Source organism: Cuculus canorus, chromosome 1 (assembly GCF_017976375.1).
Source record: "Cuculus canorus isolate bCucCan1 chromosome 1, bCucCan1.pri, whole genome shotgun sequence".
NCBI classification, from domain to species: Eukaryota; Metazoa; Chordata; class Aves; order Cuculiformes; family Cuculidae; genus Cuculus; species Cuculus canorus.
The window spans coordinates 63720477-63733634 of record NC_071401.1 but is presented as its reverse complement, the minus strand read 5'-3'; the positions used below and the strand labels follow the sequence as shown (position 1 = coordinate 63733634).

Sequence of the window (13158 nt, the reverse complement as noted above, 5' to 3'; positions counted from 1 at the left end):
GGCAGTAGTAACAGCAGCGAGTCTGTCATGAGTTGAAGGAGTGTCTGCCCTTGGTCATATGGTTTAGTTTGAAATTGTCCCGTGAGAAGCAGGGATCTGGACTTGATCCTTATGCATCCCTTCCAACCTGAGATATTCCATGATTCTATGATAAGTTCAGTGATATGCAAGAGGTATATCACGAGTCATATTACCTTTCTTGCACAGTATGCACAAATCACCTATTTTTTCCAATCAATAAGTCTCAAGTCATTCAAAAGAGATGCAACACATTTATATTTTTCAGACCAACATGAAACCTTACCCATTGTTTTTAATGAGATGGGAGGGAGAGGAAGTGAGGAGGGAGAGGAAATACAACAGAAACACACAAGCAAAACCAATGTATTTTATTTCTATCAAGTTAGCTTTTCATTTTTACAAAGTCACACAAAACTTCAGAGAACTGCGCCTCTTACAGTTTCCCGTTAGTCATCATGGCTACTGAAAATATAAAAAAATATTTTGAACTTGTTTTAACCTGAAGCTCTTGTAGCTAATAGTTTCCATAAAGTTCAGCTTCTGTTGTAACTGAACACCACAGTCACAAGCATCAAAAAGTTATAGGCACTTTCCGTATTAAATTAGTAATGTCAGATAAATTATAATGCAACAGTACAGCACTGCAAAAATATCAATAAATTCTGGTTATAGAGATTGCATCTGAAATTTAGGACAGTGCTTGTACATAAAAGCCTAGAAACCAAAAGCTGTCAGTGAAATTAGTAAATGGTTGAATTATGTCAAAAGTTGTATTAAATAATATTTAATAGACTAATATACCATACAATATGAAAATAACTCCTTAGAAAGGTTACAGTGGATATATTCACTGAATACTTTTGCACTACAGCATTCATATTATGAATAGAACTGCTTATAGCAGAGTAATTTTCTTTGGTACAGTGCACTTAAAATGAAAGCAAGTTGGCTACACATATATGTAAGGCAAGTGCATATCAAGGTAGACTTGTAATAGAAAGTCCATGATGGCAATGACAGCAATCTCTGCACTGTATGTATGCAGATCATACTTCAAAATTATTCTTTTGAGCAAGCAGCAACAACAGATATTTTCCAGATCCTTTTTCCATAAGAAGCTGCAGCTCTTACACCTCTGAAAGCACGACGTGAATCATTGCTTCCTCAAGAGAAATTATAAATATTGTTTCTTCTGTCATCAGTATTATGTAAAGCTGAGACTGAAAAACAAAAGGAAGTATATAAACTGCAACATATTCTGAAGAAAAGATGCTAAAACAGAGAAAACAAATCTAAAATTTTCTGGAGTTGAGAGTTACTCATTATAGTGAAGATAGTGACTTCTGTAACAAAGAATTCTGCTTTCATATGTAATTCCAGGAAAAGGAGCCTAAGAAAAGGAACTCAGTAATGTTACCTGAAATGCAATCAATTTTGGCAAAAAAACCCAGCAGACTGCTAGCATACACCCCAAAAACATCAAGTATCTCGATGATATTTGTGGAAATACATGCATCCCTCTAGCTTCTACAGTTTTTCATAATATAGCAGTTATGAATAATTTCTATACAAAAAAAATCTGCTTTCAAATGCAGCAAGATATTAATCAACAAAATCTTATCTACAGTAAAGTTGTAACCTATCAGAAAAGAAATTCAATAAGTTAATTGACATCTGGGTTTGAAGGAGAAAAAAAATAATTTTATTTAATTTAATGCTTATATACTAATATTTAATTCAATGTTTATATATGAAGAAGTTGGTTATGTTATTCTGGAGACTAATTTTGAATACGTTTCTGAAATTTCACAATTTATTCAAGCTTTTCCTTTGAGAGTGGAAAAATAAAGAAGTGTGTGCGAAGGAAGAAAGTAAAATGTTTATCATGTCATATTCTACACTTGGTGTAATTTTACAGACAATTTTATCAATCTCTCTCCTCTCAAAAATCTGTACTAGAAAGACACGACTAGTATTATGGAACAGCAGCAAATTGCTTCATAAAACTAACATATCCTACATTCAAAACCTGAGTGCAGTAATCAAATTTCTGAAATGTCCTGGGTGAATTTCTCTCCCTCTCTAAGTTCTCCCTCTCGCTGTTAGCAAACATTCACATTCTCTTCATCTCTGACATCAAATCACAGAATTTCAAGTTGAAAACCTTGTTTCCTTCATGGAAAAAGAGGAAAAAAAGAATAAGAAAGAATGCTCATAGAACACACAGCAATTACTCTAAAGGTACATCTTAGAGCCAGTGATCCAAGCATGACGGTATTTTACACACTTCTGTCTTCCTAACAGAACAGGAGCACGTTTGTATCTTTTCTAAAAGATTACTGGAATTCACATTACAAGAGTGATATGTGAAGAATTTTTTTATTACTACCTCTGATGACCAGCACCAGCACTTACTTTTTGCGATCTTTGTCTCTCTTCAAACTAACAACAGGAGTAGAGACAGATGCCTGTGACTGGAGTAATTCAGCATTAGCTTTCTTCTCAATAAACATAGCTATTTCATCTTCTAGAGCTTTTTTCTTTCTCTCTAATTTCAGTTTCACTTCTTGATGCATTAGCATACGATGTTCAAATTTAGTCTGTATCTGTTTAAAGAAAGCACAATCAAATAATATTTCCATCTAGTAACACAAGGTGGCGATACCACAATACAAAAACCTTCTGCAATGGAACAGTAAAACCTACCTCAACTTGTGTTAAAATTCATGAGAACTTGCAATTTTCTCCTAAAACTATTAAGACTAAAAAACAGCAATCCAGAGAATAACATCAAATTGTTCTCATAGAAGCAAGGCTAATGCACAGAAAAAGTACAAGTGGAAATCATTAAAGGCATGAAGTGAATATTAGATTTACTACTAGATTTTACTATATGTTTATTGTATCAAAACCAAGGAGGCCTTTAGCGAGGAAACAATTACCAACAGAAGTATTAGATCAGAATTCTAGAGTAGAATCTAATTCCCTAAAAGCAACTGGGCACGGAATCATATGCACATTAGCTATACAAGTATGTATTTTAATATATATATTATTTTAATATGTATGTTAATTACATTGACATACTAATATGCGCACACACACAGAGGAAGTCTGGTTGAGGGAGTTACTTGTTGGCTGCCAGAAATTAACTGCTTTTCTGTCGTAATTGTTTTTTGGTTGTTCTTTTGACATATTAATGGATTTTGTTCTCTAGATGCACTTCCATCAGTTTAAACTTACTGTGAAGTTGTGCATGACAATCAAAGGGTACTTCACCCTTCCTCATCTCCCATTTTCCTACACAAACTCTCCTAGAATGCTGTGTGTGCACCCACCTCTATTGTTGTAACTCAATCTGAACGCAGCTATACATCTATACAAGTCAGACAGGCTGATTTCCGTCTTTTGCAAAGAAAGAGCTAAGAAACAACTAACATTATAAATGTAACAGATGCCTGTTCTACACAGTCAAGCTGTCAGATTTTATAAATGTGTCTGTGTTTACGTATGTATGCTATTAATTTATTTATTCCATTGCAATCATTAACAGAGGCACTTACAAAAACACATGTACCAATAAAAACATTCAGGGTAGAAGCTTCAAGGTCCTAGATGACTGTAAATCTTGGGAGTGGTAATGCTGCACATTGCACTTACAAACTTCCCCAAAATGAAGGACGCAAAAGCAATCTTAAGTACAACAGAAAACCCTGTTTTCCTTTAGTCTCCAGATACACATACATACTTCTCAGAGAATCAGCAGCAAAGGTATATGACAAATGTTCTTTAAGAGTGACTGCGTGATCACTTTTCCACATGAGGAAGTGGGAAAACTAATATCCATAATTTGATTGCAATATGCAGAGCTAACAAACTGCCTGAAATAAATCACAGAAGAAAAACAACGAAGTAAATCACATAATGAGTAAGATCAAACTGAAGCTACTTTGAATATGGCCATGGATTGAACCTGTTTTTCTCCACAAGTAGGACAGAGCACTTAACAGATTTAGAAAACAAAGTATTAGGCCTTCTTACTTAAAACATGCATCTGAACACCTCACAAACTCCAACACCTTTGCTGGGAGGCTGAGGTACAGAAAATAATATTAATAAATATACACAGGTTTCCAGTTTCTATCAAACCGGTGTTTGAATAGAAATAAGAATGACTGTGACAGAGTCTGGCAGAAAGTAGGTAAGAAGATACTTCTTTGCCAGTCCAGCTTAATAGGACTAAATCTTCAACAACGTATTCAAGAAATGTTCCACATACCCAAATGTTCTTTAAGGAAGCTGAGAATAGATGAGATTTTAAAATCAAAACAAGAACAACAAAAACAACGCTTCCCCCCCACTTCCCAAGCTCTCAATATGAGAGTTGAGCTTATACTTAATAACTGAACCTGGAGGTCATATAAACACAGATGCCCCAGTCTCTTCGGCTGAAAAACAATCCATGGGATTCTTTCCCGAAATCTTGGTTTTCACGGAACAACACAGTGTGCTGCTATGGCATACTAATATTTCTCAGCATACTGCTACAGAAGACAAAGAAATATGCAACCACTCATCACCCTCTTACTTCACAGTATCACTTCCTACTCTACTGACTTATCCCAGCTATACGCCACGGCTTTTAGACCATAAGCTCCCTACTTCCAAAAAAAAGACTGCCATTTATAGAATCATAGCAACCTTTAGATTGTAAAAGACCTTTAAGATCACCATGTCCAGCTGTAAACCTAACACTGCCAAGCCACCACTAAACCATGTCCCTAAGCAACATACCTACATGGCTTTTAAATACCTCCAAGGGTGGTGACTCCACCACTCCCCTAAGCAGCCTGTTTCAATGCTTGACAATCCTTTCAGTGAAGAAATCTTTCCTAATAACCAATCTAAACCTACCTTGGTGCAACTTGAGGCCACTTTCCCTCATCCTATCACTCAATACTTGGGAGAAGAGACCAGCACCACCTCTCTACCATCTCCTTTCAGGTAGCTGCAGTGACAAGGTGTCCCCTCAGCCTCCCAGACTAAACAGCTTCACTTCCCCCTGCCACTCCTTCTAAGATTTGTGATCTTGTTTCCTGATCAGTATGTTAATCCCATCAATCTGTATAAGTCTGCTTCTGATTTTAAGCATTACTGCCCTCAAAATATTAGGAAATTATAAATATCAACCAGTTGAAATTTTGCTAATAATTTAACTGTTCCAAAACTCAGTAAACAAACACAAGACAGGGATGCTTACCTGTTGCTCTGCTTCTTTCAACATGACTTCTTTCTCTTTCACTCTCTGCACAAACTGTTGTCTCATCTCCTCCTCTTTTCTTTGCATTTCAAGGTAGAACTCATGCCTCTTTGCCTCATAGGCTTCCTGTAGACTGAAGTCCAAAAATGTAAGCAAGTCTCCAGTATGCTACTTTATTCAATATGGAAACCCAACAATCTGGCACATTATTTAAACAATTAACATTCATGTGAAATATTAATTTTTACAGCTCCCCACATAAAAAATTCATAAAGACACCTAAACAGAAGCAATAACTTTATGAATTTTTATTTAAGTAAACAATCCTCAGTAAAATTATTTACACTTACAGCTCCTGGGCAATTTACATTACAAAGTAAATACTGCATCTTAAGAATCTGCTGCTCTAAAAGACTTAAGTTATAACTTTCTGCCTCCAACATACAGAATCTTTTTCTTCAAGTTACTTATCAATAAGACACAAAAATTACCAGAAAAAAAATCTCCCAAAATTTCTGCATTGTGAAATCTCAGTCTTAAAGTAGGAGATTACAAACATTATTGTATAATAATTTACACTATCTTAAGTTTAGACACCACCTGTGAAAACAATAAAGCACAGGTTTTTCAAGTGCTGGCAATCTCCCTAAATGTAGTTTTGAGCCCTGTGTCAGTTCTGCTAGCTAACATGCTGCTTTGGGTGCAATGAAGCCACTAAAGCAAACGCGAGACTAAGCTAACGTGCTGAAATTACACCTTCATTTCATGACATGGACATCTTTAGACCCAACCTAAGCTAGTTTATCACGTAAAAGCAATTTTGTCTTGAAATTAGTAAAAGATTAAAATATTAGACTTTGAAAATACCGTATTAACTAAGTAATCAAATTACATGTATAAGGAAGAAGAGAAATAGAAGTGGGTTTTTTTTTAAATCACCCCTCTCCCTCTGGACTGAATTGCTCTGGAAATCACAAAGATAAAATTAAAATAACTTCTTTCTTCTGCATTTGGCATATTTGCAACATAATGTTCCAAACAGTCTGTGGTTTTATGAGGTCTGTGGAGGAGGGGAAAATAGTTCACCAGATCTTAAGCCAATCTTTTCAAATTTACTGCATCCATTACTCACAGTGAAACACTTTTTCATTTACTTGAAGACTGGTTTCACTGCTTCTCATAGAGCATATTATGAAAATTCACAGGTTTCCTCATTTTAGGTTGGACCCCTAGAATTGTAAACTTTACAAATACACTTGCAAAATTAAGATGTTAAAGATAATCATTTAAATAATGTATTGTTATTGAGATTTTGGAGGAAGGGGATTGTGAAGAAAGCCTCCACCTTACTAACCCATTGCATGTCTCATAATAGCACTATCACTTACCTTTCTACAGAAGAATGGCTGTGACATACAGATTTTTTATCTGCATAAGACTCAGAATATGTAAGTTTAAACATAAAGATGCAAATTAAACATATTATGTTCCTAAAGAAAGACTCTGATTGAAGTGAATCCAACTCTCAGTGGAACACAAAGCTTTGAACTGCACAGATATTTACACAGTATTTTACAGCTTGTTCATTTAAATTTTAAAAAGATTTCAAATTTGAAAACAACACTTGCAACTTTTTGCATAACATTTGACTATCAATGAAGGCATATCAGAAAAACTAAAAAGATTAAAAGTTAACTCTTTTTAGTGGTGCCTTGACTCAGTGAACTACCTAAGTTGATATTAAGCAACACTAAGGACATGGTAGATCTAAATTACTCTTTTCCCAGTGGAAGCATGAAAAACACACACTGGATGTAGTTCAGTCTTACCACAAGGAGGTTAAAATATTTAGCTCAAATGCAAAGGTCTGCAGTTGGTCAGATGAACTCTGCCGCCAAGTAACTTGCAAAGGAAGATGTCTTATGGCCTTTCCGATATCAGGTTTCCTTTCTTAGAAAAGACAGAGTCCTATCAACCTTCCTCTACTTTTGAATTTATTAACATCAATAAATCCTTCCTGGCTTTCTGTCATCATCCTCAAAACAGACTGAAAAAGAAACGTGTTTTTATTCAAGAACTGCAAGGTCTGAATAACCCAGTTTCAGGGTGAAAACAAGCATGGAATATACGATTGGTCAGGTACTGAGAAACCAAGATGTTGACATTACAATTATGTTTAACATATGTCAATTACAATGAAGAACAAATTGTAAAAATGAGCACAGAAAAACAACTAAACCGGAGAACAATTAACATCACAGAATCCAAATATGCTAGCATACACCCGGAATATCAATCTCTGGCTTTTCTTTCAAGAGACCTTTGCCTATTAGTTTTCTTATTTCGAAACAAGAATGCTGCCTTATGCAACAAAACAGCTTAGATTGGAAAATGGACTTGCAAAATGTCAACTTCAAAAGAGCAGTAAACCTCTTCTACCCTGCAAACATCTAAGCTTATTAGGGGTGTGTGCATATCTAGAAGTTTGTTTGGCTGGAAGCACTCTTCATGTTCAGATTTCTGTTTTCAACTATCTCCAGTTTTTCCATTCAGGACATCCCAGCAATTATCTCTTCCTGCGACTGATGTAAAACTAGGAATTCATGTTTCTAGTGGACATAATTGGACCATCAAAAAGGCAGGACCAGATCATCCACACAAAAAAAAAGAGGTCCATCTTTACTTTCCCAACAACAAAGAAATGCAAATCCCAATTTTAAGTATTAAAAAGTCAGAATAAAAGCACGTCCTGCATTTTACATCCAATGGATACAGCATAAAATGAATACATCACACACACCTCCAAATACTCTGCTATCCATTGACTTAATTACATAAATTTTGCCATAACAGGTTTTCCAAGCCCATTCCTAAGTGGCTGCTTTTCATGGCTTAGAAACGAAATCATACCTATATGACTAAATTTAGACTTAGATGGTATTCCATTTATTCCCTGAAGCACTATATGGTGAATTCTTCATTTTTAAAGTGGTTTACCACATTTAATATTTTAATCTGACATGGTAAATACATGACTGTATTTCTCATGCTCTTTTGGAATCATACCCCACTATAAGACTGAACTCTTCATAAAAAAGTTTTGTATATCGTATTTGCAAGGTATATGAATGAGATTCTTGAAACTCCCTGCTACTTATTAAGTTATGATAATTATTGATATCCAATTTAAATCAATAATGGTTTGATAAAATGCCAAGCTCCTAAGTTTCAAAAGACAGTAGTTCATTTAGAGGTAATGATTTACTGACAACAAATGCACACCGTCTGGCCAAAAACTGGTTGGAGCAGAGGTCATCTGCTTTTTCTGCAGTCAGAGCACTAATCATGTAACGCCCTGGGAGCATCCAGCACTTTCCTAAGTGTGAAAATGGAGAGTTATTAGGGAGAGACCAACAGACTGATCATATGAACTTAATTTTCCCTGGAAATCTGGTTAATGAAAAAGTTAATTCTTAGAATGCAACTGTAAATCTATTAAAAAGTTATTATAATACAAATTAACAAATAAGATAGGATTAGGCAACAGGTAATTTTAGAATTGTACAGAAGACAGTCACTTCAGAAAACTATCATCTTTATTCTCCCTCCTCATAACTATTAATAAAAATGCAAATATAGTTATCTGTTGTGTGCTGAAACTCTCTCTTTCCATGCCTCCCATTTTAAAAAGTTTGCCAAAATGTTTTTTCACATAGAATAGTGTTGGTTGGAAGGGACCTTTAAGATCATCTAGTTTCAACCCCCCTGCCACGGGCAGGGACACATCCCACTAGATCAGGTTGCCCAAAGCCCCATCCAACCTGGCCTTGGACACCTCCAGGGATGGGGCATCCACAGCTTCCCTGGGCAACCTGTGCCAGTGCCTCACGACTCCTCACAAGGAAATTCTTCCTTATGCCTAGTCCAAATCTACCCCTCTTCAGTTTATGCCCATTGCTCCTCGTCCTGTCACTGCAAGCCTTTGTGAACAGTCCCTCCCCAGCTTTCTTGTAGCCCCTTCAGGTACTGGAAGGTCTCTATAAGGTCTCCTCAGAGCCTTCTCTTCTCCAGGCTGAACAAACCCAACTCTCTGCCCACAACAAACCCAACAGATGTCTGCCCACAACCTATCTCACAAGTTAGGTGAAAACACAAGAATTACTGGGTTTGCATTGTCATGGTGTAGAATTTTGGATGAATAAACTACTGTTGTACTTTTAAATCCAAAAGAGTGGTACAGGAACACCATAGGCAGTTTTTTCATGACATGCCAAAAGGCAGTGCATGTTACCTACTCAAGTGTCAATGTTCAAATGCTATAAACCCCAGTACAGTAAAATTAGCTAATTATTCAAGTCTAGCAGAAATTTTCTAAATTTACATAAAATAACCCAATTCAGATTACCAAATTTAGTATGTAGACAGCCACATCACAGGCACCAAATACGACTTCTCAACACGCAATGCAATTAGTATTTACACAAGTAGCATAAAATTTTAATCATCAGTCATGCACTGCTATTCAATATTAACTATACTTTAATAGTACAGCTCTTAGAATCCATGTGTATAAATTGCAAATATGTTTAACGACAAAGAGGATGACAATTTAATAACACATTTTTGCCTAGAACAGGATAGTCTCTATTCTGAAAGATATTTCAATTTACAAGTCAGCAAAATGGGAAAGTCCCATTCCCAGTAAATTCCTCTATGGGAAGAGATGTTTTCTATCACACTGCTGAGGACGACACTTTTTATAGTTTCCTCAGTAGCTTAATAAAACACCTCATGAGTAAGTCTACAGTAGTGTGACCATTACACTACATGCAGATCCTCTAGATACTCTTTCCTTTTTATGGTACCACAAAAATCTCTCCCCCCCACCAAAAAATGCCTTCTCTTCCAGATCTCAGTGCCATTCACTACGCCACATAACTAAGGAACAATCATGCATTCTAGATTGAGTCCCACTTTTGTCTTCATAGACGCCAGAGGGAACTTAGCTTTTCTGTATTTCTGCAAGCAATCCATTTCTAAACCAACTCCTGAAGCTTAAAATACTATGACACCCTGATACAAATCTGCCACTTTATATTGTAAGTAAAATAGAAGCTGTTCAGGAGTTTTATAAAACCAATTCTTGTGTTTCTGGAAGAAAACAGTTCTGTGAATGATCATTTTCACGATTTAACTCTTATCTTGAGACAGCTGTACACTGTAAAATTCAAGTTCAGAAAAGCCAAAGGGTCTGCAGTCAATATTGTCATGAACAAACCTCTAAAGCTTTCTCTAGACAAAGATAACAATATACCAGCTGTTAGTGTAAGTTCTAAAAAACCCAAACCCAATGAAAAATCTATGGTCGACCTCATTCACCTTTGTCTTTCTATGTATGAAAAGGATTTATTCTTTCACGTCAGGTCAAAAGACATGTCAAGAGACCGCTGTGATTCACTGTCAGCTCAAGATCTCCTAAATGAGCTAATCTTTAACCGTGCCTTGATGTTAAGACTTCAGAAAGAAGCGCACACATCCAGCAGCTTTCTTCACCACATTAATCTTATTTAATTATTATTATTTGAACAATATATAAAAGAGACCTAGACAAGGTGAAAGAAGTGCCACTACCTCAACACTCTATGAATTACAGTAAGTGCAACTGCCTTAAAATTTCTGTGCAAAGAATTTAAGCCACTAAAAACAATTATTTGGAGGGAAGCCATCTAAAAGCCACTTATTTTTACCAGAACAGAATGGGTAAAGACAGTCTGATCACTAAGTAAAACAAGAAGCAAACAAATCAGTTGGTTCAAAGCACTAGAAACTGTTTTTAATACAAAGTCGTAATTTGTTTTCATGTCTGGTCTAAGTCAGTATTTCCCACCATGACTATGCAATAATAACACTTTGCCAAGCTGTGAAGGCTTGAACAACCCCTGAAGCATCAGTTCTTCCCAATCAGGATTATAACCACTTACAAAATACAGTCTCATACATAAAAGACCAAGGGAAGTTGCAAGAGGGAGATGACAGAACTGGAAACAAAAGACTAAAACTGGATATAGAAAATTGTAAATACCTTCTGCATAAAGCAGCTTTACTACATGAAAAAAACTGAGTGTGTCTAACACTCTGCTTAACTTTCCTTTGGAATCCTCTATTAACTTCCTATAGTCTAGTAAGAGATTTCTTGACCTGAAAATGCCAGACATATGCTGCCAGACATATGGCAGATAATGTGGGAAGCGAACAGTGTAAGCAATCACTTCATAAAACTTTTTCCTTCAGTCCCTTCTGAACCTTGAATCCAACCAAACCATTGTTCAGAATCAGACATTACTAAGAGAGAAAGTAAAACAGGCATAAAAAGGCATAAAGTGCATGTACCTGAAGAAAACTGACAATTTCCATTAAAAAAAAAAATAATCCCCAGGTTTATTCTATGAGAGGATGATTTCAGAAATACAGCTAGCTTGTATGGATTTAAAAGCAATGTTCATATGATCCCATATACTTCTCCAAGAAGATATACGAATGAACAGCTATGTATCTACCTGATTTTACAAATTCCCACTTCTTTCCCCCTTAGAAAACCTATTTTGTGTACAAACCTCGATCTGTATGGGATTGATACAGTCAAATGAAGTGAATGGATGCTGAAAGCAAGCACTGCACATCAAGTCCTTTACCTGACTGGTTTGTTCTCAGGGCCAATGTCTCTGAAGCCCATCTCTTCCAGTCTGCACCGTCTGTACAACTCATAATGTCGTGCATGAGTCTGCTCTCTTAAGTCTTCCATATTTGTGCAAATAAGCATCTCGCGCAGCTTTACAAAGTCACAGTGGTTCTCATTTTCCACTAATCGGTTAAAAGGGAAAGATTTTATTATTATGCACAAAGTGGCAAAATTGCCAAAATATATTTTAACGGCATTAAGGTTAATTTATTTTCTTTACTAATTATACTTCCAGGAAAAGGTATTTTGTCATTTATTATACCTCTTATACTCGCATATAATTTCTAATATGCACATAGAAGCACTAACAGTAACTACTGGTGAACACCTTCCAACATGTCCCGATTTCCTGTTTGAGTTGAACAACAATAAATTTCTCTCTTTTTTCCCTCTTCTTCACTGACAATCATAAAACTTTGAAATTTGGTAGTACTAGAGGCACTATCATCATACTAGCCTATCCAAATACTACATGCATTGTGTCATAGCTCAATTCCAGGGATGTATCAGTGCTGATGAAACTACCAGCTAGCACACAGCTCAAGTATTGCTGAACTCCTTAAACTGTTGATAGACATGCATAATCCAATATGGCATCAGTGGATAATACCAGCTCCTTTTAGCACTGGTGAATTTTATACTTCAATAACAACAACAAAAATCTTGTAAAAATACCTTTAAGAATTTATTTACCTTGTACAATTCCCCAAGGGTACTGGCGAGCTCTCACTGTTTTGTTTCCAATTTTCACCTCTTCTGTACTTCCTACTACAGCAAATGGCAAATGCCCCTGTAAGAGTCACAACAATACAGTTTTATCTTACAGCATTCTTATGTCAGAACTGAAAAGCAAACATTTCAGAAATTAATTAGGGGGAAAAAAAACACTATTTCAGGAAAAGCCAATAGGCAGTTTCAAACCAAAAACCACTTTCAAGAGATCAGTAGCTAATCAAACTACTGATGCAAAATTCAAGCTACAATAACAAAACTGGGAGGAGCAGCCGACAGATCAGGTGGGTGTGCTGCCAGTCCAGAGGAACTTTGACAGGCTGGAGAAATGGGCCAACAGGAATCTCATTAAGTTCAAACGAGAGCAATGAGGAGTCCCGCATGTCAGGAGGAATAACCTCATGCT

At 36.0% G+C, this 13158-nt stretch overlaps 1 protein-coding gene across 1 annotated transcript in view; it reads right to left on the bottom strand.

Moving 5' to 3' along the window:
• Positions 1-371: 371 nt before the first annotated feature.
• The window catches only part of SEPTIN10 (septin 10), a 28941-nt gene continuing 16154 nt past the window's right edge, over positions 372-13158 (bottom strand). The window contains exons 6-10 of the mRNA XM_054080898.1: positions 12714-12810; positions 11974-12142; positions 5282-5414; positions 2437-2627; positions 372-1241 (exon numbers count right to left, since the gene is read on the bottom strand). Of these exons, the coding sequence (XP_053936873.1) occupies positions 1226-1241; positions 2437-2627; positions 5282-5414; positions 11974-12142; positions 12714-12810 (606 nt within the window). The 3' untranslated portion in view covers positions 372-1225. The remainder of the gene's footprint in view (positions 1242-2436; positions 2628-5281; positions 5415-11973; positions 12143-12713; positions 12811-13158) is intronic.